Here is a 24,870-nt window from a genome sequence, read left to right as displayed (position 1 = left end):
TATCTACTCCTCCATGCAGACATATAACTTGAAGTAGTAACAGTGACATGAAGAATGTGAGTCAGTTGGTGTCCTTTGCACTGTGCATAGTAGGGACCTTCAGGGAAAGCTGGAAGGTGGCATGTTAGAGCAAGCAACAAGGTGGTAGTGCTTCATGCAAGGTAAGGTCATGATCTTTGGCTCCTTACTGCTCAATGGTGATACACATATTCAAAGGGTGAAGTTCATAGGAAATAAATATGTTGGAAGCTTCTAAATACTAGGATCCCAATTTTAATGTAGGAAGGCTAGACTACAGGCTATTGAGGAGTTTTAGGAAAGTACCTGTATATACTTGCTCTCTTCATGGGTTTTTTTTCATCCTAATTTTCTGCTGTAAGGGACTGGATACTAGACAAGCTATCAGTACTAGACAAGGTCCCCCAGTATAGCAATTTTAACACTTAGACTGAGTAGGACACACAGGTCTGAGGCCTTAGAGGAAATTAACTTATGCTATTGCAAATTATTAATTTCAGGTCTTTTCTTACAGGCCTCCAAATTTTAATTTATAGAGTGGCTTCTGATGTTTGGGTTCCTCAGCCAAAAAGAGACCAAGGATGTGGCAGGCAATACGCATCACTTAGATGTGTAAATGATCAAAGGAAGTAAGAGATGTACAAGTTAAGTTAGTGTAAAAGCAAAGCTGAGTTAGTGTAAGCAGTGGTATGTGCAGACAATTACAGAAGACTTATGAGGAGGACTTCCTAAGGTGCAACAGCTGTCAGAAACTTTATTTCAAAGTAAGTTGTCCTTAGGTTGCTCTGTATTAATTAACTTTTCTCTTTCAGTTAATTTCATTTGGGTAGTTTAATCTCAGGTAGTGCAGCTGTTCCTTAGGCACTAAATGACTCATTCTCCTCAATTTTACCAAAAACCTTTTTAAAGACAGCTTTCAGTTTTGCAGCCACCATAATGAAACCAATTCTCTTGTGACCCTTTCTGCTGGTGGCTTGCTGGGAATTTTGTGCCTAATTTGTTTTACCAATTGATGTGCAAAAGCATCCAATGGCTATTTTCTACCAATATTCTGACTGAAAAATGCAAGTCAGTGAGCCTTGAGAGGCAGGGCTGCTGATATGGGCATCTTGGGTAGACAGTAGGAGTCCTCTCCCACATGAATCTCTAACAAGGAGCATCTTACATTCTGTTAAAAAAGAACAAGAGGAGTCAGCCTTCCCTCTCCTACAGTGGCCTCTTTCCTTTCTCTGGCTTCTGCTGTCCTCCAACACAACTGCTAGCTGGGTTGGAAAACTTCACCCATAGTTTTGGAGTTGTTGATAAGGTATTTTCACTGTTGTATTGTGTATTGCCAGTCTGCTTTCATTTGAGGACATTTGGGTTGGGAAGGAAAGTCATTCTGCAGTCTGTGTTTAAACTAAAATAATCTTCAAGAAGCCATGCAACTTCACCTAACAAAAAGATGGGGTTGTCTATCCAGAAACATGCCGTATTTCCCCACAGCTCTACCAGATGGTCTAATGAAGGGAACTGCTTATGTTTATAAGCTTGTCTCAGTAATTTATCTACTGTATTCTTCACTTAATATTTCTTAAGTATTGGTTATTTTAATTGCAGATATCCATTGATACCTTGGAAGTGAAAGCTTTTTAATTTCAGTTGAAACAGGATTTTGCTAGTCTAATTCAGATGAAACAGAATTAGAATTAGGGCAAGTTTTAGGACTTTTGAGACTTTTTGATGATTAACAGGAAAAAGTCTTTTTAACTTCTTTTTTTCTTTACATACATTTCAATACATTTTCAGACTTTTAAAGCAATCCACCAGTGATGAAATAGTAACAAAAAAACCCTTCAGTTTATTTTATTCTTAGCACCAATTTTGATCTTTACATGCCTTTATTTATGTTCCTTTTCCCCATAATTTTTACCAGTTTACCGTGAGTGAGAAAAAACAATGGATCCAGACTTCTTAAATGCGTTTACACAGCCTGCTGCAGTTGATCAGTTCCTAGCTGAGAACATCATTGCTCAAGGTACGTACTTTATGAACTAGGACAGGAAAACATTCAAAGAATGACCTGAAGAACCAAGCAGAAAATGTGCAGTACAAATGAACTGTGTATTTTTCAGCAGTGGTCCCATGGTTTTATAATCAGTAAGATTTGTGTGTGTTCTTTGGCTTGCTGATTCTCTAGAGGCAGATCTTGAAGGAGCAACACAAATTCTAGCTGTTTTTTTAGCTGAAATTTAAATTTCACATATAAAGAGCTGACCAAGTTTGTTTTCCTCTTTCCAGAATTTAGTAAGATCTGCGTAGAACTTACTTATTTGAATTACATTGCAGCATAATTTTCCAACATATACCGTTTTCTCATTCATAAGTTAAAATAAAAAATGTCAGTGTTGCTACATATGGCAAATAGCAATACTGGGTAATACTGATAGCTGATTTTACAGCAAACTCACATTAGTCATACTTGAAAATTGTAATGGGTCTTGTTTGCTTCCTTTCATAGGGGAGAAGAAGAAATTCATAAAACCATCCTCAAGCAACAATCCCAAACTGGAAGAATTAAAACTGGTACCATTTCTTTTACTATATTACTTAACACTCACCTTAAGTTGTTCTAACCTGTCATGTTAATGCTAAACCCTGTAAATTACACATCTGCACATTTACACATTTTGGCACTTGGGCTCCACACAAGTAAACCAAAGCTTCAGCTTAAGCGCAATGCCAGGATGGCTGAGGCCATACAGAACCAAGCTACAAATGCCTGCATCACCCAAGAGTGGTCACTGCTATATGTAAAGTGGAGCGTAGATTTAAAACCTGAGTTTTATATGATACCTCTCCTAACTTGGGATGTCAGCCACACTGGAAGTACCCAGTTGATACTTTATTGTAATTATAGTGTAATAGCAATAAGAATCCAGCTGGAACTGTGACTGAAAGCAGCCCTATATCAGCATTTACTGTGAGTAAAGAGATGTGTAGATACATGCAAGTTTGCTACCCTGATCCCATGATAACAAGTTTTAGGATTGCTGTGCTGATTTGCATTAGTCTTCTGTCTTGTCTTCTACCTCCAGTGGCAGCTGGCTCGGCTGCGATGCTGCGTAACAAGGGTAGCATAGAGCAGAGGGAAAAGGGATGACGGATGTTCAAGTCATCAAGAATTCAGGAGAAAAGCTTTCAAGTTGTTGTACAGTGTGTTGTCTGCTTGAGGTAACTGTGAAAAATGAATCCTATTTCACAGGAAAGCATTTTATTTTGAAAATCTCCCCTGTGTATTCAATCACCGTGTTTCTCTAATGGTACAGCCCAGGGGAAGGCTAGCATACTGATATTTCCTGGAAGAAAAGTGGCATGACTCTTATGAAACCAGCACTTCTTGTATTATGGAGATATTAGAATTGTTATAAATACAATACAAACCAGCTTAGGCTATTTGCTGGTGTGTGTATATTGTGGCATTCATAAATCCATAAATATGTGCATTTCTTGATTATGTTTTCTTAAACCTTTGTGCACATTTGATGAAAAAGATTTGATTTTTGTGTCAGCCTTTCACAATGTTTTTATACAAAAGACAAAATCTGAAAGGAGGTGCTGCAAAAAGCAATTATGTTGTCTACAGAGATACTAAATTTGTATCTGCCAAAAATGAAGAGCTTTCCTCAGTTTATGAAGATTTCTGTGAGCTTCAGTGCTTAATCCATTTCCTGTCAGAGACTCCTGAAACAGTGTTCTTCACTGTCTCATTTTTTTTCTTTGGATGAGGAGGAGGTGGAAATTGGGGCCCAAGGAGTGAAGTCCTCTGGATGTCCAGTTGGTGCCACTGGTTGCCTTCTTAATATAAAGAGTTCATGGCTCATTCAGAGAAGAGATTGGGATGGGAGAGGACAGAGATGTGTCTTCAAGGGAAGAGTAAAGGAAGCAAAGAAACTTGCTTGAGAGGAAGACGCTGTTCCACTGCATTTTTGTTTTGAGGTGGCTTTGGGGAATTAAGGAATGTGAAATGGATTGCTGTAGTTACTGTAAGTATCAAACTGTCCCTAAAATAGAAGATAGTTGCATTCGAAGGCCAGTAGGAAACTTCTTTAGACACAACACTCTGCTCTGCAGCTGAGTGGGGCCTCAACAACTGAACTGAAAGCCAAGTTGTGTGAGCTGCAGGCTGTGGATGTGGCTGTTTAAAGCCAAGACAGTAAACGAGTGATCTCAGAGGTATATACTCAGCAGTGCTTTCTGCTTTTCCAACTTCCATCTGGTTGTGCCATTACACCTGTGGTACCCCTCTATCAATTACACATCTAAAGTGTCAATAGGTCTTAACCTGTTAATCAGCGTTAGTTGAGAAGCACGGCCTTCTGCTCTACAAAATTCTTGTTGCTTCTCAGCTGAGAAAGTATATTCCAAACACTTTGACAGCTTCTCAGTTCAGGCAAGTGCCATGCCAGGCCTTGTTTGTTTCTTGTATGATTTCAAGCTTCTCAGAGGTATTTTATATTTCCAACCTGCTTTTTACATTTTTGTTAATGTTGGCTAAATTACAGGGATCTGCTGTGAATTTTCACCTCTGTTTACAGGGAGTGAGAAGGGTATTACCCACACAACAAACCCCAGACACTGACTTGTAGCAATAATAGAAATACAAGCAATACCCACCCTTTTCTGGAAGGTTCTTGTTAACAGCTGGCTGTGGCTATTGCTTTTCAGTTTTGCTTCAGCAGGTCACCTTCCATTTCTATTGACACATGGATAAAACACGTGCTTGGGGAAGTGCAGAGGAGCTCCCTTAATCTCCCATGTAGGACCACAGAGCAAAAGGAAGGGGCTGCAGAGGCAAGGGACGTAACTGGGAAGGTGATTCCTTTCCAGCTGTAGATAGTCCTTGGCTTCCCAAGCAGCTTCCCCTTGCGAAGGCAGGAAGGATATTGAAAAGAGTGATAGGAAGACTGCCACATAAGAAAGTGAAGTAAACAAAATGCTTTCCCCCCCCCCCGAAAAAGTATTTGGAGACAGATTAGGACAAAATTGAAGGAAGAAAAAAAAAATAGGAGAGGGAAGAAAGGAGTGCTAGTAACATAGATGATTGCAAGAAACAATGAAGAGAATAAGTGAAGCCAGTTGTCTTACAAACTTTTGTTTGACTGTTGAATTTGTGTGAATTCTGTGACGTCTGATGAAGGCAGGGGTTGGGAAAAGTACTCTGCAGCCTCTTTCCTGAGGGAAGCAGGAGTAGGATCTGTCTCTCCACCTGTATAACTATTTCTACAAAATTCATAGGAATGTAATTTGTGAGATGTCTATTTCACTTGAAAATTAGGGAGAACTAACTGATACTTTGTTTCCCTTTAAAAGAACAACCAAAAAGCACAAAGGAAGTGGAGGTTGAAATCAGACCAAGGTGTAAGATAAAGGACTAATGAGAAAGGTGAAACACAATATATCACTGAGTGCTGTACTCTCTAAACAACAAGAATATAATTGCCAGCTACTTTGTTTTCCTTCACAGTTATTGATTGACTGGATTAACACAACTCTGAAAGAGGAACACATAGTAGTTAAAAGCCTAGAAGAAGATCTGTATGACGGGCTGGTACTTCATCATCTCTTGGGTAAGCTGCTGTTCTCAAACACATCATGGAGTTACTTCTAGATCAGAGAATGAACCTCACAAATTGCAGTCTGCTGGAGTCTTACTTCTCACTAATGGAGAAAGCACTACACTGGGAGCCATCTCTGATAATTGCAATTCTGAACAAATGCCTGATGATCCACTATTGGTTTTATGTAATTATTTTTCTTCTAAGAAAGACTTACCTGCTAGTTAACATGATAGAAAAGTTAACTTTGAAGTGTGAAATTACAGTGCTTCTAAAGGGAAGGAGGGCTTCATAAACCAGGAGCTCAAAGGTGATTTCTGATACTACCAGAAGCATTGGATCGAATCAGCACTATATGTTTTCCTTCTTTGTTTCTAAAAGGAAAAAATAGGTCTAAAGCAGTGGGTTGGAATGGGAACAGATGGAAATCTAATAGGCTCTCTACAGTATGAAGTGCTTGTATAAAAAGGGGACCTTGGAGCAGCCTGTTGTTCTATTTCTGTTTCTCCATATCCCTTGCTCCTGCTTAATTATTCTTCCCCTTTCACTTTTTTTTGGGGATATCTTTCAAATCATATCTCTTTTTCACTAAAGCTGAGGGCAACAGCATGAGCACAATTGGCTTATTTTCATGGTTTACTTGCCTGAGCAACAAGTTGGGGTATTTTCTATATATGTGAGTTGATGTTGCCTGTGTACACCATTTACAGGAAAGATGCACTCACTGGATTTCTGTAGCTTCTACTAGGAAAAGGAGGAATGTGGAGTGCTAAGATGAGGGCAAGTAATAACTTGAGTTCTCTCCCTTTTTCAGAGTTTCACTGATTTTATTAAGGCTTTCAGAAAGCACAGGATGTGGGTCTGTGGTGGAAGCTATTAGGTGGCAGTGAAAACTTAAAATGAGAATTTGTGTGCTTTGCTGTCATTTTATGTTTCCTTTTTTTTCTTTTCCTTATGGTGGTGTTGAAATACATCCTTCTTCTTCCTTTGGACTCTGTCAAAGAAAACCTAGGATCTCTCAAGCTGGATGTTGACAAGATTGCATTAACAGAAAAAAAGCAGCGACAGAAACTCTCTGTGATTCTGGAAGCTGTGGCTAAGTGTTTGCAACTGGAAACAAGTCAGCTGAAATGGAGTGTGGAATGTAGGTGCAGAAGTGAAATTGGAGAAAATCATCCACAACAGGGCTTCCTCTACTGTATGGCTGCTATGAGGCAAAGGGGTGCCAGAACACTGATTAAATAACCTGTTTTCAATTACTAGTTGAATCAAAAGTGAGACAGGACTAACTGACCCTGACTGCATCATGCAAGCCACATCCTCTTAAGTATGTGGCTTGTGGACCATTTCATGCTCCTCATCATTTGAGTGTACGTCTCACAAAAAAGACTTTTAAGGTGTGGTATTGCTGAATTGTGGTATTACAGAAACTGCAGTCTGATGTTATAGCCCTCTCTGACTTTGGGATCCTCTGCACAGGGAGAATTTATGACATTAAAGTGAATTTATTATATTACTTGGTTTGCACACTAACCATTGTTTTCTTTCTTTACATGGAATAGCTATCTTGACAAAGGACTTAGTGAGCACACTGCATCTTCTGGTTGCAATAGCAAAGCACTTCGAACCCAACCTGGCCATGCCTCCAAATGTTCAAGTGGAAACAATCACCATTGAGGTAATTATAGTGTCAATATTTGTTACAGTAGATCCTACAGACCTTCTGGCAAGACTAATTTGCTTAGAATTAGGGAGAAATGTGTGTGCAGCTGTGAAAAAGATATTTGTATTCTGTGAACTGTGCCTTTTAATTTCAGTTTGTTGGTCTAAACTATAATGTTCTCAGTTCAAAGGCTGTCTCTTTAAAAGGTTAGAAATACTATGCTGGTTTTTCTCCTTGATTAAAGGAATGATCCATACAGAAAACAGCTGTTGATCTCTGTAAAAAAAAAAAGGAAAAATAAGAAATTCTGCTGTTAGTATCTCTAAGTGTTTTAAAATAGAAGCCTGCACTTGTAAGTCATGACACTGGTATAATGCTTATAAGCATGGTATAAGGCTTACTTCTTTAGGGGAAGGAAGTGTTTACTCCCCTTCAATTGGGATCACATTTTGGTATTTTTCTCTACAAGCTGAGATCTACATGCTTTCTTCCTCTATTTAGTTTCTTAAAGTCAGCTCTGGGGCTTTAGGAGAACATCAGATATTCCTCAATTTGGGATATAATTGCAAAAATGTGTTACTATTTTAACAGAGGGTTTGCAAATCATTGGTGTTGGGAGACAAGTGCATGGCCTGTATGGCATGACCTAGCACTCTCCCCTCTTTGGAGCTGATCATAACTGGAACTGAAATGAAGCATGCCTTTGAGTTACCTGTGTCACTTCAGGAGGTTTAAATGTAGGCTGGAGGGACAGCTTCTTCTAGGCCTTGGTTCTGCAAAGGTAGCTGTTGTGGCCCCAACCCAGCTGAGCATTTCAGCAGAGAAGTGGTCTCTCTGATATCTAATGGGACTCCAAATAGTGAATTTGGAGCTCCCCACGCTCCTGTCGTGTGGGTCTGATCAGTGACAACCCAACTTTCCATCTAATGCCTTATGGGCCTGAGAGTGCCTCAGCAGATGCTGGTGTGAAACTGCAGCATTGAAAAGGGCTGTTCACCCTGAAACAGAGAAGGGGCAATGGAAATAAGAGGGTTGTGGTGGTGAGCTGATCCCCCGTAAGGAGAAATCACTGCCTTCGACGGGAAAGGTAGTTATTAGGTCAAAAATGAGGAAAGCTCCTAAAGGCACAACTCAGAAGAGGGGACAAAGGCAGGAAGGCCGAAATGTTGAGAAAACCCAAGGTGGACCAGAGAAGGCTTGGCCTTTCTGCAGCACGTGCCTGCAGGAAGGACCTGTCTTGCTCTGGTGGGGCTGGGTGCCTCTTCTTCAGCGATGAGTTGACACAAAGGAGTTGGCTCAGCATGTAAACAGAGAATGTTTTTCACTGCCTGAGAAAGCAGTGAAAACCAAGAACTTTTCTGTGATGAGATGTGTGCCAGGTGACTGAATAAAGTGGTGTGCTTGCCCATCCTCTCTTGTCTCTTTAGACTGACAGCTGGATTGAAGATGTTCTTTTGATACTATGTGGAGTACTAAGAACTATATACAGTTAAAAAAAAAAAAAAGCAAGAACATAAGCAGATATCCCATATGGCTTCAGAAACGGCAAGAATTGCCATCCTAAATCTAAGCAACCCACTAAACCTCTGCAGGGGGATTCATCGATGGGTTGCAGGCTATGGTATGAGGTTATTATAAAGCAGAGATGGCCACCTCCTGTCCTGCAAAACTGAGAAATGCATCAAGCTGCTTTGTGCAGGCAGCAATTTCCTTTATATAATGTAGTATAATCAAGACTCCAGGCAAGCATGCCAGCCTCTGAACTTCACCAGCTGAGGGACCATGTACATCTCCTTTGGCTTCCTCTTAGGGGGAAGTAAGTAACTTATGTTTGAAGAGTAAAGAGAGCAGAAGAGAACAGCAACCTCTCGAATTGCCTGTAGAAATTATACTGGACTTCTTGGATAAATGCCCTCTGGTAACCATTTAAGGCAGCAAACAGGTCATGAAAGCCTCATTAATGGTTACAGGGTGGGGCTTTTTTGTGTAACAAACCAGAAGTATTTCTTGTCCTTTCAACAGAACACCTCCAGAGGATTAAAGACAGCAAATGCAGTGGAATATATCACAGAAAACAAGTAAGAGGGGATATATCTGGTTTTTACATTGTCAGTCAGAAAGGAAATACTGTGGGTTTTTTTTTACCCCCATATAAAAAATAGCTGGGGATCATGATGATGACAAAAAGCATAAACCCAGGTGTGCATATGTATGTAAACTGTTTCTCTGCTTTCTTTCCTTTTTTTTTTTTTTCTCTTCAGATTTGGTGTTATGGTATAATGCCCTTCTTTACTCCTTATATAAAATTACGTAAAATAATGTGTATGATCATTTCTGAGGCTTAGTGTTTGTCATAACCATGGAATATAATAACAAATATAATAATAAAAATCCAGTACTGTAAAATTACCTGTCTCAGACTAAACTGGAAATTTTCTAAAGCCACAGTGGTTTAAATCTACTTTTATTTTGTTGCTATGGTGTCATTAAATAAAAATAAAGGGCGCAGTTCTGTTCTTATTTTACTGTGAAAGAAAAGTCTGAGCTTGCTGAGTTTGAAAGGTACTGTCATTATTAAAGGAGTCAAGTAGCAGTATCCTATTTATATGTTGAGAAAGTATGGATTTAATTTCAAGAGCTAGAAATGGATTTGCCTACTATCTTTTATATGGTAGAACATCTTCAAATTCTACTACCATGAGCAGCATAGTGGAAGAGAATATTATGGGTTTGGCTTATAAAATAAGTGTTCATTGGTCTGTGGGCCAGTTAAAATACTTCCAAGAGTCTGCACAGTTATACAGTATACTTAAAAATGTTAGAAAGTTACTCTGACATAAAGCTAAAGACACTTTGTACTGTATCTCCTGCTTTACAAGATAGCTGATGGCCCAGATAAGCTTTGCTTGTGAAAAAGATTCGTTCTGCTGAATGCTTTTTCTAATTCTTGCTTTTTATTGCACTTTTAGAGAGAATTTAGAAGCACAGCCAAGTAAGTATGGGCATTGCCAGATTCAGTGTTTTACTGTTATGTGCTATTCTATACCACATTATGATCATTTCTCAGATAAAATCAGCATTGCTGCCACTACAGTTAATAGAGATTCATGGATTTCTCCTAGTGTTTTTTTTCCAAATGTCTTCTGATAATGTCTGTTCATATCAACGTAACATAGTTTAGAAGTTGGGTGGTCACTTTGCCCAGGATTACAGACAACAGATGGGAGGTAAGACAAGAAATGAAACAGTCGGTTGATGACCCAACAGAGAAGACCTGGCTGGGGGGCAAAGTATGTCTTGGATTTACACATTGACCTCATTCACTGTTGAAACTATTTATGAGCACAATGTCTTGAGAATTGTGTGTCTTGTTGCTACCACTTTCAATGTAGTTTCCTTTCTGTAGTTTGCAAATGAAATTCTGAAGTCTGCTGGTACTCGACTATGGATGGCAGCTCAGTAAAGCCAACATCCCCAGAGTTTTTACCCTCGGGGCTTTTGAGGGCTGTGAAACACTTGAGGTGAAAAATGTCCATCTGGGCAGAGCCAGCTGAAGGTTGGGGCACTGCTTCAGGCTTCAGTGTGAGCTACCCTTCCTTGCTGCAAAGAAGCATGTTTCATCTGCAGTGAATCAAGGCAACTGTTTTAATTCTCTTCTGTGCCCTTTATGTTAGCATTTTCATCTTTTGTAGAGGTGCAGACTCTCTCATTTAGTACTTATTTATCATTTATTCCACTGAGCGGTCTCTAATGTGGGCTGTAATTGTAAAAAAAACAACCCCTCTGTAATTAGGTGTTTCTTCCAGTGGGCTGATTCTGCTGCCAAGAGAAATCTGAAATTCACTCTTCAAAATGCTCCCTCTCTCCGTTTTTGACACAGCTTGCTTAACAGAGAGAAATCCCAAAGCGTGGCTCCAGAAGAGGGCTCTCTAGTTTGCAAGACTGTTGGAGGTTTCAGACTGTTGCTCAGTGATTTGTTTGATGGATTCACCTATTCCCTAACGTTGCTCCTGCAGCATCCCCAGGGAGAATGGAGAAACCAGATGAAACCTTTTTGCAGCAGTCTTCTCTGTTGCTGGCTTCTGGGAGGAATCTTCCTTAAGCAAAGCTGCCTTCACTTTCCTGTACTGTTGAAACTAGTTCTCCATTTAGTTATGCTTCCAGAGTGCCCTTGATTTTTAAGGATGTTTTGGATACGTTATTCATGCTTGAAGCAAAGTAGTCTTGTGGCCAGGTTACAGTAAAGAGATGTGTCCTGTTCTTGCTAAACCTGGGCAGAAAATGGAGGTGAGGGTGGGCATGCACAAGGATTTCAATGAATCCCATTTCCTTGGAAATCTTTAAACTCATGCTAGTTCTCTGTCGCAGCACTGCTGACACTGGTTTAGTGCCCTCTTTTAAACTGGATGGCAACACTAGTTATTTTTGAGATCTGTGAATTTGCAGAGTAAGGGCAGTGTCTCCAAACTCAATATCAAGTTTGTAGTTTTTTGAAGGAAGGGGGCTGGTTTGCTGCAAATTTGATACAACTGATGTTTATGTTAAAATGTATAGCTGTTCTACTCAGCTTGCAGTAGTTTATCCCAGAGGTTCGGGGTTTAAAAAAAACACATAGGAAAAGAGGTAAACTGTAGAGATGTGGAATTTAGACATTACTCAGGCTGGTGGCAGCACAAGTCTTGAGAACCTCTGCAGGCAAAAATTACAGAGGTGAATGAAGTAAACTGTGTTCTCTGATGTACTCAGGCTGAAGGGAAGCCACTCCCCCTGTCCTCTGAGAGATACAAAAGCAGGAATTTTCCCCATCTCCCTGTGGCTCTCTTCCTCCTTGACGTATAAAGTGTGAACCTTCTGGAGCCACTTTAAATCTCTGATCTGACAGTTATTCCAAATAATGACAATTAATGTTGTTTTGATACAGAAGATGATGCCTTTGATGAATTGTTTAGCCGTGCTCCAGATAAATTGGATGCTGTAAAAAAGGTAATTTACTTTTTTAATAGACACCAAAATTTGTAAGGTAAAACAGAATTTTTTTTCAACACTGAAAAAGAAGTTATCTTTTCTTCCACCCTCTCTCCCCATTCTGTTTTCTTTAGGTATTATTGCAATTTGTCAACCAGCATGTTGGAAAATTAGGACTAAATGTGAAAGACATCAACTCTCAGGTAGCCTGCTCTAAGCTGCATGTTCACCATGTTTTGTCAGCTGTCAGTGTTTACTCTCACCATCAGGATTCCTTCCTTTTGCTGTAGTAATTTGAAACATGGCCACATAACCATTATTTCTAGCTTCAGGTTAAGATATCAGGCTTCAGTCTCTGAAGTTTCTAAAGCTAATGAGTAATGGAAAAAATATAACTTTGTATTGAGTGGTGCCTTTGTAATGCTATAGAGAGTAATTTTCAGAGTCTGCCCAACTCCTGTGAGTACTCTTTCTGTCAGGACGGAAATAAAGGTGTTCTGATAATTAAAATGAAAGCCAAGCTGATTGCTGGTGCTTAGCGATTTTTAATGCTGGATCTGCTTCACGGTAGAAAGGCCTGATTTTCACTGCATTACAAAGTCCCATCCTCTGACTTGGGATAACTGCCCTGGGTGCTGATGAAGAGGGGCACAACTGCACCTCTGCTGTCCTCCTCCACTGCTGCTGCTTCCAGGGTGGGTGGACAACAGCTCATGCAGAGCCAGGGAGTTGCAGCATCCTCCCTGCACCTCTCCAGGGGGCGAGTGAGCCATGGGAGATGAGCTTAGGGGTGTCCCTCGTGGCTTTTTCATTCTCTACTTCTGCAGACGCGCATGCAGAAATCAGCTCAGTGATCTTGCTTTACTCCAAGCATTGAAAACCTTGGTGCACGTGCAGTTCCTGCCATTTATGCCACGTGGATGAGAAGTGGATCTGTGCTCTCATGCTCTTCTGGGTTTTCCTGGTGGTTAACTGTGAGAAAGGAAGTTTCACAAGTGTTTTGTCATAACAAACACTTACAGGCTGCCCAGAGGGTTGTGGAGTTTCCCTCTCTGGAGACATTTAAAACGCACCTCGACACGTTCCTGTGCAACCTGCTCTAGGTGGCTGTGCCTTGGCAGGTGGCTGAACCAGATGATCTCCAGAGGCCCCTTCCAACCCTAATGATTTTGTGATTCTGTGAAATCTCAGGCAGTAGGCACAATTTTCTTTTATTTATACTTCCACATTTGTTGCTTGTGGTTGTCTGTAGTCTCTTCACATCTGGAATAGTTTGTTTTAATAGCTGTGTTTTTACAAGGTCTTATTTTCACTAACATGAACTTGGGAGCCTTATGTAACTAAATGCGACGTTCACTATAGAAGAGGTTGAAGGAGCTGAGTCATTAGGCTGTCTGCTTGCCAGAGTACCATTTAAATTCCTTTATTTCTAAAATGGCATTTATCGGAGTAACTAACTAAAAGCCAACATAATAAATAATATTAAGGTCATTTTTCATCTAGTTTACAGATGGAGTTATCCTGCTTCTGTTAATTGGACAACTAGAGGGTTACTTTCTGAATTTAAGGCATTTCTTCCTGACTCCAGCCAGCAGCATGGAGATGGTAGGTTGTTATTTAGTTGCTTAGAGCTTGAAGCTTCAATCATCTATCTAGTGCTTCTGTATGTCCGTTAAACAAGAGCTCTAAATCGCTGCTGCTGCATGTGAAGTCTTAAGCATTTAGCATTTGCAGGATAGTGGCTTGGGACAGTACAAACACATGCACTGCATGATAAAATACCTTGGAACAGGTCAATATCGTCTTCAAAGTTAGTTGTTATCTCACGGGAGGCAAACTATTGTTACTTGTATTTTTTGGCAGAGACATGCTTCTGAAGCCTCCTGGTGAAATACAGAGGGTCTGTGTGGTGGGGAATTGGTATGCTGTCTGTGACAAGTCTGTCCTTCAAACAACATTTTTAAGTGGATGATACCCCTTCCATAGCAGAACTGGATTTCTATAGGTTTCCTTAGGCTATCCTAAAAATATACGTTAATCAAGACATGAACAGAACATTTTGAGGGCCCTCTCTGTGCTTTGGAAGCTCTCAAGATTTTACATGTTTTACTTTCCCAAGGCTGGGAGCTGTAACCTACCCAGCCAGACTAGAGGCTGACACCTTTTTCAACCTCTACCAGGTGGATTTCAAGAGTGCTTTAAAAGAACAAGCTGGCGTCAGCCAGATGCCAAATGCCACCCCCCCCCCACCCCCCACCCCCCCAGATCTGGGGTTTTCCCTATTTTGAAATATTTCAGATATTTTCAAATTGTCTCCACTGCAGGCAGGGATTTTTCATGTGGTCACTGAACAGCTCTGAAAATCTTGAAACCTCTTTTTCCTGGGTTGTCTTCAGTTAGATCTGTGAAGGTGAAACGTGTCAGATCCTTTTTGCTTGAGAGCTGCCAGAGAAGGGAATCTCTCCTCTGGCATGGTTTGCATTATAGCTTCCCTGCACAGACAAGACTTCCATCTGATTCCCAGCCTCCCTGCAGTTAATCTTCCTGGGCAATATTTATTTGTAATGAAAATTCTCAGAGGTCCTGTATTAATATATAAATACTCCTGTGGAGTTTTTCATCAAAGCATTTGAAAGCACAATTGCCTGAGACCTACGTTCAAATTCTGTCAGAATGCGTTGCTGTCAGTTGAGTGTTTAAGGTATTAGGAAAATCCAGATTTTTTCAAATCTAAGAACAGGGAAAATATATTTTGAAGGGTTGAATCAAACAAAATCAAAGCATTTCCCTGCAGTTATTTGCCTTCCCTTTCTCCTCTTCCACTCAGTTTTCAAACTTTTTTGCTCTGGTCTATTGACTTGGAAATATTTTTTTAATATTTCCATTAACTTTATTTAGAGGAAGTAAATTTTTTTTTTAATTTAAAAGTTCATAGAAAACCTTTTTGTTTGGGCTTCAGCTCTTCTCAAAACTCACAGATCTTTTTCAAGAAATGAGACACCCCTAAATTCCACGTACGGATCAGAGCCCTGACTTCATAGTTCTTAACTTGCACATGCTGGTCGTTGGCCTCAGAGAAGAATATAATGGGGTTGGGTGCTGGTTCAGTACAGTTCTGTATGTCCTAGTAATTTCATTTTAGCAAAGTTACTTCCATGTACTGGACTTATTGTTGAACAGTTTGCCAAAGTGGTGTTTACCATTTGTTTCTCCTCTGATATTCATTGCAAGATGAAAAATGAGATGACAGTGTAACTAAAAATATTGAGCGACCATAGTTCAACTGTCATTTGTACACAAAATACGTCTTTCAATCCCCCTGGGCTTTCTAACTCCCTGTCATTTTAGACATTAATTGGTATCGTAAAGTATGAAAATGAAACTTTTCCTGAGATTTAAAACATGTCACTTGTGTTATAAAAATGGTGACAACCACACGCACTGTTGTGATCGGTGCAGCGCATCAACTTTTCATTCAAGCTGAAAGCTTGTGGTTTGAAAGCTGGTACGTACACTTCATGAATCACAAAGAGGGGAAATTGGGGTGGAAGCAGTGATTCTGAGAAGGAAATAGAAACAAGAAATAAGGAGGGCAGCATCCCACGTTAGAGGGACAGGAGGGGTGAGGAAAGCAGGTGCAGAAATCCAGGAGGTGACTCACCTACAAGTGTAAGAAGACAGCAGTGTGTGGGTAGGTTTGTTGCAGGGTTTTTCAGTGTTTATCACCAAAAAATTAGGTTTACAAGTAGCTGTAAAGGAAGTCCATCTCTGGTCCCTCCTGTGCATAGAGATGTGTATTCTGAGACAAAGAGTATCTTCACAGAATAGGTCAGGCTGCAGTTAAGGGTGACCTTTGCACAGTCAGGAGATGAAGATGATGATGATGGAGGGTCCCTCTGCTCATCAAAACTGTGTGAACTTGGTACTTTTGCCAAAACAGGACCAGAGCTGAAAAACCCTAGAAGTCCTGACCTCTGTCCAGTTGTAAATCCTAGAGAATTGTCCAGCTCTTCTGAGTCTGGAAGCACAGGTGGATGAAACAACTTATTTTTCTACGTTTTCTTTCTTTAGTGATTATCAGTATTTCTGTCTGAAGATTTATTTTGAAATCTGCACGTTGTTCCTTGCAAATGTCACACACATTACAGAGAGGGAAATGTGTCTCTTTTGACTGTGTTGGTTCATTAATGAAACATTTGATTAATTCATTCCGATCAGAAAATTGTGTAGATCTGTATGGGCTTAAGCTCACCTGGCTGCTGACTATCAGAGGAAGAAAACAAGCCTGAATCCAAACTGACAGTCTCAGTCTCTTGTAAACCATGCAACCAGGTAAAAAATACATCTATTGCTTCACTTCAGAGCACACAGTTTTGCTGGGCTTATGCTTGGGGGACCCATGTGCTTATTGTCAAAAGATAATAGGCAACAGCACAGCAGTAGTTATGACATGCCTCCCAAAGGATAAATTGCTCAGTAGTCTAAGGAATGTATGAAGAGACAATTTGAAGTTTGTTCAGGCACTGGGTTATTTAAAAGAGGTGTAGATGTGGCATTTAGGTACATGGTTTAGTGATGGACTTGTCAGTCCTGGGATAACAATTGGCCTTGAAAATCTTAAAGGTCTTATCCGACCTAGATGATTCTGATTAGAAGAAGAGAGCTTCCTAACTACCATCTAAGTAAACAACTACTCTTAAGCTGTTAGAAAATAGTAATGGGATGTAATAATACTTAAAAAAGTCATTCATGACTACTGCATGTATGTGTGATGCTGCTTTTATGTGAGGAAAGTAGAGAACAACCAGCAAGGAAAAATTAGAAACCCCCCCAACCTTCATTCATAGATGTGTACTTAATTTCTCATGAGTAATATTAAGGGTATCATCACTGTTGTTACTGTGTATAGACATCTTTATATATTAAAGCATAAACTTCTAGCTCACAAATATTAGCTGATCGGATTTGCAGTCTTTGTAACTCTGAATTAAATAAGGACAACCTTTTCCTTATGTGGTTTTTGTTTGTTCCAAATATGGAAACCATATGAGCATTGTTAAAGAAACAGAAATAAATTCCATGCATCTATTAGATCCTGTTATGAATCTAGCCTGTTTTCCCCATGGAAACATCCATTAACACAAGACTTTCACATGCAAGGTCTATTTTTAAATAAATGGATTCTTCTGCCCATCTCATGGGATACATTTTGTAGGAGACAGATTTCACTTCCAATTTTATATGATAATTGCTAGGTATTACGAAGAGCACTCCATCAAGACAAAGGAGACGGATATGAGTACATATTTATGAATCGGTATCTTCAGCTACTAAAAAAAAATACTTCTTAAAACCTCCTGGCCACTGCACTGCTGGGTGGAAAATATTTTCTGTTATATTGATCTTTCTCTCTTTCTCCCACCAACAGCTTCACAACGTTAACCTTGCATTGGACCTGCTGGCAGATGGAGGCCTTCTGAATTTTTCAGTGAACTCTGAAGGTGAGTCATGACATGCAAACTTGTCTGGAATAGAATTGCTAATATCCAGGCAAAAGTTAGGGCAATTGAAGAAAGCAGATTCTGCAGCGTGACACTGACACATTAGCCATGGTTCCTTATTCAGAATGAATTGTAATAAATCTGAGAATTGTTTTCAACAATATTTCTATACTAAAAATGTTGACTGTTATAGGTTTAGTAATTTTGCACTACAGCTATTTAGTAGGTCAGTATTTGGTGAAGATTTCAAACACTGACAGCTCCTGTGGAAATTACAGCAACTGAGCTGGACAGAACATTATTTTTCTATCTCATAAGACAGTGCACTAAAACCAAGCTCATTTCATATGGGAAGATACCTTGCAGAATATGTCCTGAAAATCAGAAACACTGATCACTCTTTTCAAACCCAGAAGAGCTCATGGGTCAGTCTCCTGGCTGTGAAATTCATAGGTTTTAAGTTGCTGTTCTGCCTAGTTCAGACCTGGGAGCTAAATCTTGATCTCCTGCATCCAAGTGAATGCTTTCATCACTAATTCAATGTGCATGCATGCTTCTTTTGGATGAGTCTAATTTTCCAATTGAAAAAATGGTCCAAAGACGAATTTTTGACCAGCTCCTGGTGGGACGAGAGACGTGGTTATGTTAATGGATGGTGCTGTGACTGCTTAGCTGCTCCTGGTGGGATAAGAGACGTGGTTATGTTAACGGATGGCACTGTGCCTTGCAGGGCACGTGACCTCACCCCATCGTTCCTTTATCAAGCTCAAAAGCTTGTTGTTGAATAAAGAAATGAAATCTTTACTAAAAATAGAAAACATTGTCTCTTTCCCTGTTACTTATTTATGAGCAAGTGGGTGCATGTGTTTAGTACATGGCATCATGGGAAGGCAGAATTTTTGGTTTTTCTTTTGTTTTCTTTTTCCACTAATGCTTTGGTGATGTCGGCAATTTGTATGATGGGCATACATGAATTGTAGGCTTTTTGCTGTATTGCATGGAGCTAGGAGTTTGGGAAGCTATTTACGTTAACTTTGAAAAGAGTAATCTGCATGAGCTCAGATCTCCATGCTGAGATCCGCCTTTTGTATGAAGAGAGATAAACGTATGCTTCCTTTCCTTCCCTCTGGCTATTCTTCATTGCCTCAAACACAGAGTTGATCGGTAAAAGAAATACTGGTGCGAGCACCTGCAGATTCCTTAGCTTCACTGGGAAAATCCTCAGCTAGTGATTGAATTTAGGATGATTTAGGGGTACTTATTACAGCTACACTATTTAGACTTTACTAGTGTTTCATTATTAGTCTTTCTCCTGGTGATTTACAGCACTGTAAGAACAGTAAAAGCTCTAAATCAGTTACCTTCTTCCATTGCAATTACTAAATACAAGAGCAGTTGATTTAGCCGAGAGCGTGGAAGCTGAAAACCAAATGTAAAAAGAACACAGCCAATGGCAGTGAAACATAATGGAAACGTTACAACCAAAAAATAAAGTATCAACTAATTCCCAATATGATTCTTGCCATACAGGAATCTTTCAAAAATAAAATTGTAAAGCCCTAAATAATCCAATCTGTTCTTTGCTAGTGAAGAATTATTTCTTACTATGCATTATTTATCCTGTCTTCCAGCAAAACAATGCAGCGAAATGAACTTGTCCTTAAGTTCATTTAATGAATAAATAATTTTTCTAGCTCTGTAGTTCTTGATTTGCTTCTTGTTACAATTAGGTTGTCTAAGTTTACTTTATAACTGAGGAAAGGTGGAAGATTGTCTTTGGCAATTGCAGTCTGTTTCTATTCCAGGGATTGCTAATGCTTCCCATCTGGTTTTGTTGTTTCTGGTTTGTGTATCCACAGATATCGTGAACGGGGATATGAAGACTACAATGCGAATTCTGTATTGCTTGTATTCCACATACAAATCCAAGGAAACATGATAAGCAAGGCCAAGATCTTGGGCTTTATTTTTTGTTGGTTTTTTTCTTTCCCTAGCATGTCATGGTCAGATTTTTTGATTCCCAGCTCTGTTTGCCACTGTTTATGTGCATGCACTTGTGTATTAACTGACACTTGCTGTATTGACATTGTATATGCAAGTATGTATTCATGCAAGTTTTCACATAGGCCTGAGTAACTAAGTATGCGTGTGACCAGGGCTAGTGTATTGTATAATTCTGTGGCTGCAGCTCTTGCTACAAACCCTGTCTCCTGTTCTGTCTGAGCCCCTCTAATGCTGAAAAGAAGTGCATTCTAGGCTCCGCAGTCTTTGCTTCTGGAAGTGAATTTGGAAGCTGTAACTGCAACCTCCCCACTTTCCTGCTTGAGTGACTCTAGAAACTAGAGAGTGGAAGGAGCTACCATAGGACCTCTGGGAAGAGGAAGATTGCAGACACACTTGAAATTCAAGTTCGAAACCTTTAGACAGATGGCCAGCTGTTCTCAGACAAGAGGATATTTATTGGATGCCATATGCACAGGTAGCAGAGATGAAAGCTGAACTTACCAAGTGTCTGATAAAGTTCCACGGTCTGCCTGCTTAAATACGGAAAAGGGACTCAGAACAATGTGCTGTCATGACACTGTGCTGTAACAGAGAGATCTCCTACACAGCTGTAGAAAGACGTCCTTGTTTCCTTGCTAAGCTAATGCTGAACTGTGGCCAGCCCCAGCCTGTTGCAGCCCCAGTGTAATGTCTGAGTAGCAGGAATGCCAGGTCCTGTGTCTCAGTAAGAGATAGATAGATGCTGTCTTTGCCTGCAGCTGAGGCCATCATGGGTGGGAGTAGTGAAACTCTCAGCTTCTGCCACTTCTGACAGCATACTCATGCTGCAGGGACTCTAAAATCCCTCTGAGACTCTTGGCTGGATTTATTCAGCAACTGTCCTTAAGTATCCCAGCAGTTCTCTCTGGATGCAGTGAGGCTAGTCACAATTTATGTTAGCTGTCACCCTCGGTCATTGTTGGGGATTTTAAATCAGAACTTCAAAACCTCCATATATTTCCTTGACCTTAAAATTATGTCATGTTTGTGTTGCATAAAGCTTGAGATCTAATAAAAAAGTTTTGATATTATTTTGGCTTCCATCTGAACTTATATAATTTCCTGTTGTCAGTGACTCTGACATTAGATCTCTGATCTGATCCTCCATCTGTGTGTTAATGGGAAACCAAAGCTTGCCTAGTGCGAGGGCTGACATTTACAGATGAGAATTTGTTGTGTCTACCTGAGGATCACATGGCCTGAGAGATCCTTAGATAGCAATGCTGATAAGTCTTCAAGTCCTGCCTTTGATAATGGTAATACTGCACAGCTGCTGGAGGAAAGGATTCTGCAAACTGCCAAAGCCTTATCCTTTTTGCACCAATAATTATCTTGTTATATTTCTACAGAGAAAAATCCAACGTGTGGTGCAAATGTGCTGCAAGATGAGCTTGCTTCCCTAGCAAATGTTGGTTGTGTGTACTGTTTTGAATTATTTAGATAAAGAATACTTGTCTTTTTCACATGCAAGTCTCCATATGTGTCTTGCTTTATTCCTTAATGGGCATCAAACAATTGAATGGGAGACGTGAGCAGTGTGTTCTCGCTTCACAGATCCCTGCTGCTGTTGCTGTAATGTGGCAAGCGGATTGTAGAATAAATCATTATTGAACAGATAAAACTGGGATGTGGCTTGTGAAGAGCAGCGGTGAGAGGGTAAAAGGGCATTTGGTGGTGATACAAGTAACAGCATGGCCTCTTCTACCTTGGAAGCCAACATGAATCTCTTTCCCTGTGCTGGTGAACAGATGTCATCTCCAGTGTGTGACTTTAGGTATAACCTAGAGGCCTGTGAAAACACCAGTGGTGGTACCACCCTGGTTAGATGGTTATTACTGCTTAAGGAAACAGCTGGGTTTTATTCTGTTTTCTGAGTTTTGTTGTCCACTCCAGCATAAGTAAATTCAGTGCTTGTACTTCTGCAGATTCTTGGCAGGGGAATTCTAGTGCTTGTTATTTAGTGAAATAAAAGCTCATACTCCCTTCCCCAAACCAGCTTGCCTGAACCTGTTATGAACAGGTCATTCTTTCAAAAACATAGAAGGGGAAAAATAACAGCTAATGTGCTTGAATCACAAATACAGTGAGACCAAAAATGAATGTTTTAATCTGTTTTTTATGCTGCTGTTTATAAAACTCTTGATGTCTTTGCACACTTTGATAAAGAGACTGTGTTTGATTCTGAAAACATATTTCCATCATACAGGCACCCACTCTATAAACTGGTGTAGAATATACGAGTGCACTGTTTACATTTGAGATGCAGTCACAGACTTGGCATAGTTTTAGTATTAAATATAAAGAGACAGAGCTGAAAAGAGTATTCAAACCTTATGAAAATGGAGAAAAAAAGATATATATACTACTGTTACCAGATGTTACTTTTCCATTACATCAAGATAACGTATTTCCTTTTTTCTCTTGCAAGTGTAATCAAATGAAAACCAAAGCTGCATACTGTTTAAGCGGCAAATTAGCTATGAAATTTTCAATAAATGAAGCTCTCTCTATGTGAGCTGTTCATTGACACATGATTAAGTTTACAATTTCCATGTTTAAATCCAAGGTACTAACTAAGTCTATTGTGGTGGAAAAGCATGGTGGATATTAAGGTGGTGTTTTTGCTGTTTGGTTTTTTTTTTCTATCGGCTCCATAGATAAGTATGCAAGCTTAACTGCGATAACTGTCCAATTTTCCAACAAAGTCCTTGATGGACTGTGTCATACTCTGTTTCTTAGGAAGAAAATTCTGTCTATCTTTTAAATAACCAATAAGTGGTCCAAGAACTCCTGAGCCAGAGAAGAGTCCTACAGGAGCTTTTGTTGTTATCCATGTCTCAAAGGTAAGTGGTATGGTGGCTTTGTGGCAAGGCAACAGCCAGGATATAGAAGAGATCTTATGTGTTTCTAACTCTTGCTTGCTGTCATCTTTCCATTGTCCTGTCTTTCCAAAATACATGGCCTTTTAAATATAAAGATGTCTTTCTAGAGGTGAGTGGCAAGGGTCTTTGGAAAGGGCAGTTACCACAATGACTGTAAGGGAAGCAGCAGATGCCCAGAAGTTTTTGCTAATGGGATCAAGAGTCCAAGACAGGTACTGGCTGTAAAGCCTGGGAAGGCAAACTGGAGATGTGTCCCTGCCATCAAACCCCCTTCCCCTCAGAAGCTAAGTTGGCTTACACTGCCCTTTTTTCACACCCTTGTGTGGCTACAGCCCTCTAGCTGAGACCTTACGGTGTGCCTCTCTAGAAATGGGGCAGTTGAACTCCAGGTGGAGAATGCTGGCAGCCCCCAAATGCACTTGACGGGTGGGAGCAGCACCTGTACTCCTCTGTGGTGGTGCCTATTCTTACTGTCTACTCTTTCATTTCTTCTCATTTTTATTCCTATGGTTTATATTGTGTCCTTTCTTGCAGGGAGACATTCGCACATTTGCTTCCAAAAGTCTCTTTGGCAATTAGGTTTTCAAAGCATGAAAGCAGCAATTCAAATTGTTCCTCCCCAGGAGCAAAAAGGTGTGTGTTTGTGTCTGTGTGAAGGGATCTTGCTGTTCTTTCTCTTACAGGCTGCTAAAATTTCCCCAAAGAATAAAAGCCTTTGTCAGTTTTTTACACATGTGATTTTTTTTTTCTCCTAGTCAATTAATGTTATAATAAAGGATAGATTAAAGTGTTACTTTGGAGAGAACAGAATAGTGTATATGAGCCCTTCTGCTTGCTGCGCAGATGGATGGGTTTCCTGTGCTATTCAGAATTTTCTAGGGTGGTGACCAGGTGTGCAGGACACAATAAGATATAGGGAGATGAGTTTTGAGGCTAAAAATAGCGAAATCAAGAGAGCGGTGCTCTGGACTGGAACATCTCTGTTGTCCCATCTTCTCCATCAGCCAGTTGTACTTTCTAAAACTTAAAAGTGAAAACATACAAAACAACAAATGACCAAAAAACCCACAACAAGTCACCTCTGTCTTTGGCATTTTGATTTGAACAATGTGCATCAGGGCACTGGCCTATCTCCTTAGCACCTCCACTTTTCTAAGCCTTTTCTCCCATGTCATTATATTACATTCTATTCTTTCAGGACCCCCAGTAGCATAATGCAGTTGCCAGCCCCAGGCCAGAGAACAGAATAAATATTTTGAAGTCTGTATGCACAGCACATTCAAGAGTTTAGGGAGCAAAAGCCAGGAAAAATAAAATGTATAGAGTAAAAAAGCCACAAGTTTCAAAGTAGTTTTTTGTCATGGATGTTTTTACCAGAAATACTATTGCAAGTATATGATATGACCCAAAATGCATCTAAAGAATGTAATTCTGTTATGAAATAGGAAAGAGTTTAGACAGTTTGGACCACATTAAGTTATGATCCTCTATCAGCAATATAACGAAGCCTTAGTGAAAGCAGATCTGTGTATTTTTTCAGGGTATTCTACAGATGCATCAACTAAAATTATGCAAAAAAATGAATCAACCTCAATTTGCAGCCTCTTTCTAGAAACTGACTTTTCTGTATGTTCTTCCCCCTGCATATTTCAGTACTTTGCCATTCTGAGTCCTTACCCTCCAATTTTCCTCCCTCTTGTGCTGGCCCAGGTGATCAAATAGCACCTGCTCCTTCCCCACTTTGTTCTCAGAGCTGCTATGGTGTCACTGGGAAGGTATCCTCTAAAGAAATCATATTTGCAATGCAAACAAGCTGTGAAAAAAGTCTGGAAACACCAGCTGGCTGCTGTGTATAAGAATTTAAAATGTGGTATGCAGGAAGAATTCCTTTATTGTTCCTCCAACAGGAAAAAAACTATCAAAGACAGAAGACAGTGTTTGACTGACCCAGTATGTTAGGGATACAGAAGTACATCCAGGTCACAGTAATGAGTTCATTTTTCCATCCTTATTTTACCTTTTGATGCAACACAGCTAGGATATACATATGTGTGTGTGCATGTTTCTAGTTTTCTGGATGTGTTCTCTTTTTGGCAGTAAGATGTTGAATAGAGAAGTTTTGGCAATTTCTGAATGTTTGAGAACTCCAGCAGATCAGACTCCTCTGACACAGCTGTTGTACACTGGGATTTTCTGTGGTT

General features: G+C 39.9%; 1 protein-coding gene across 1 annotated transcript; it reads left to right on the top strand.

Moving 5' to 3' along the window:
* The first annotated feature begins 1,912 nt into the window (after window positions 1-1,912).
* On the top strand, window positions 1,913-20,463 carry PARVG (parvin gamma). The gene is made up of 12 exons (XM_061359021.1): window positions 1,913-2,035; window positions 2,519-2,583; window positions 5,525-5,627; window positions 6,619-6,759; window positions 7,178-7,293; window positions 9,301-9,356; window positions 10,248-10,270; window positions 12,200-12,261; window positions 12,378-12,446; window positions 13,747-13,848; window positions 17,672-17,744; window positions 19,604-20,463. Exons 1-12 carry the CDS (start codon window positions 1,957-1,959, stop codon window positions 19,681-19,683), a joined length of 969 nt encoding a protein of 322 aa, XP_061215005.1. The 5' UTR covers window positions 1,913-1,956; the 3' UTR covers window positions 19,684-20,463.
* The last annotated feature ends 4,407 nt before the right edge of the window (window positions 20,464-24,870 follow it).

Source organism: Neopsephotus bourkii, unplaced genomic scaffold, assembly GCF_033783945.1.
Source record: "Neopsephotus bourkii isolate Nb327-2 ecotype Australia unplaced genomic scaffold, CSIRO-AGI_Nbou_v1 NB_107, whole genome shotgun sequence".
In the NCBI taxonomy this organism is placed as follows: domain Eukaryota; kingdom Metazoa; phylum Chordata; class Aves; order Psittaciformes; family Psittacidae; genus Neopsephotus; species Neopsephotus bourkii.
Note: the sequence above shows the minus strand (reverse complement) of the source record. Positions and strands in the feature narration are given on the sequence as shown.

Bases quoted from the DNA above. Each gene is read 5' to 3' on its own strand.
- PARVG (XM_061359021.1), top strand. From the start codon at position 1,957: ATGGATCCAGACTTCTTAAATGCGTTTACACAGCCTGCTGCAGTTGAT. The intron at 12,262-12,377 runs GTAATTTACTTT...TGTTTTCTTTAG, and splicing joins AATTGGATGCTGTAAAAAAG to GTATTATTGCAATTTGTCAA. The intron at 12,447-13,746 runs GTAGCCTGCTCT...TTTTTCATCTAG, and splicing joins TGAAAGACATCAACTCTCAG to TTTACAGATGGAGTTATCCT.